Source organism: Eimeria maxima, genomic scaffold (assembly GCF_000499605.1).
Source record: "Eimeria maxima Weybridge genomic scaffold, Emw_scaff560, whole genome shotgun sequence".
NCBI lineage: Eukaryota > Apicomplexa > Conoidasida > Eucoccidiorida > Eimeriidae > Eimeria > Eimeria maxima.
Window position 1 is genome coordinate 21515 of NW_013563893.1, and position 1105 is coordinate 22619.

At 33.7% G+C, this 1105-nt stretch overlaps 1 protein-coding gene across 1 annotated transcript in view; it reads right to left on the reverse strand.

Moving 5' to 3' along the window:
* Positions 1–967, reverse strand: part of EMWEY_00037490 (Chromosome III, complete sequence, related) — a gene marked incomplete at both ends in the record, with an annotated part of 2559 nt that extends 1592 nt beyond the window's left edge. The window contains 3 exons of the mRNA XM_013478643.1: positions 299–488; positions 646–704; positions 931–967. Of these exons, the coding sequence (XP_013334097.1) occupies positions 299–488; positions 646–704; positions 931–967 (286 nt within the window). The remainder of the gene's footprint in view (positions 1–298; positions 489–645; positions 705–930) is intronic.
* Between the last annotated feature and the right edge of the window lie 138 nt (positions 968–1105).

Below are 1105 nucleotides of genomic sequence, written 5' to 3' on the forward strand. Positions count from 1 at the left end.
TAAAAAAAAAAAAAAAAAAAAAAAAAAAAAAAAAAAAAAAAAAAAAAATATAAACCCTAAACCCTAAACCCTAAACCCTAAACCCTAAATATAATATATATCTTATAGACACTTGGGTAGGGTTATCTATGGAGGTTAGGGTAACCCTAACCCTAACCCTAACCCTAACCCTATACACTAATTCTGTAAACCCTTGAATAGGAAACAAACCCTTTTTAGTAAACCCTAATTATGAAACCCTTGTAAAGAAGACTATTATTAAACGCTAAACCCTAAACCCTAAACCCTAAACCCTTACGAACCGAGCATAATTCTTTGATTTCTTTTTTCATTTTTTTTTTCCATTCTTCTCCTTCTCCATCAACAAAAGGTTGTACACGATCTCTTAATTGTAGTGCTAATAAAACCTCTCTTTTTGTTTGCTCATTATCTATTGCCTTAACTACACCCTCACGTACTTCTGTGCTGCCGTATCCTCCTTCTGCTGCCTGCATAAACACCAAATTAGGGTTTATAGCACACAACAATTCGGGTTCACAGCATACAACAATTAGGGTTTAGGATTTCTAGCGTTTTTTTGGGCTTTTCTATGGTTTCCTAGGGTTTAGGGTTTACAACTCTAGGGTTTAGGGTTTTGCAAATTACCGCATTAAGGATATCATCTTGATTTAAAACTTCCAACAATTTGGCCATCTTCAGCTTTCCTGCAACCAAACCCTAAACCCTAAACCCTAAACCCTAAACCCTAAACCCTAAAACTATATCATGGAGTATCTAGGGTTTAGCTGCATCTGCATGATGATGATGATGATCATCATCCTCTAACAAAAGTATCAATACAAGTCAACAACCTCTTGGCATCTAATTAGGGTTTCCTAGGGTTTATTAGGGTTTATTAGGGTATATTAGGGTTTCCTATGGTTTATGTACCAATATAAGGATCTAATTGTTCAGATCCATATAGCATCATAAAGAAGAGAGCAGGATCAATAAAATGAATACTTTTTGTTGCATTTACACCATATTTATCATATTCTTCTCTCCTTTTTGGATCATTTAATACTTGATATGCTTCTCCTATAAAATAAATAAATAAAAAAAAAAA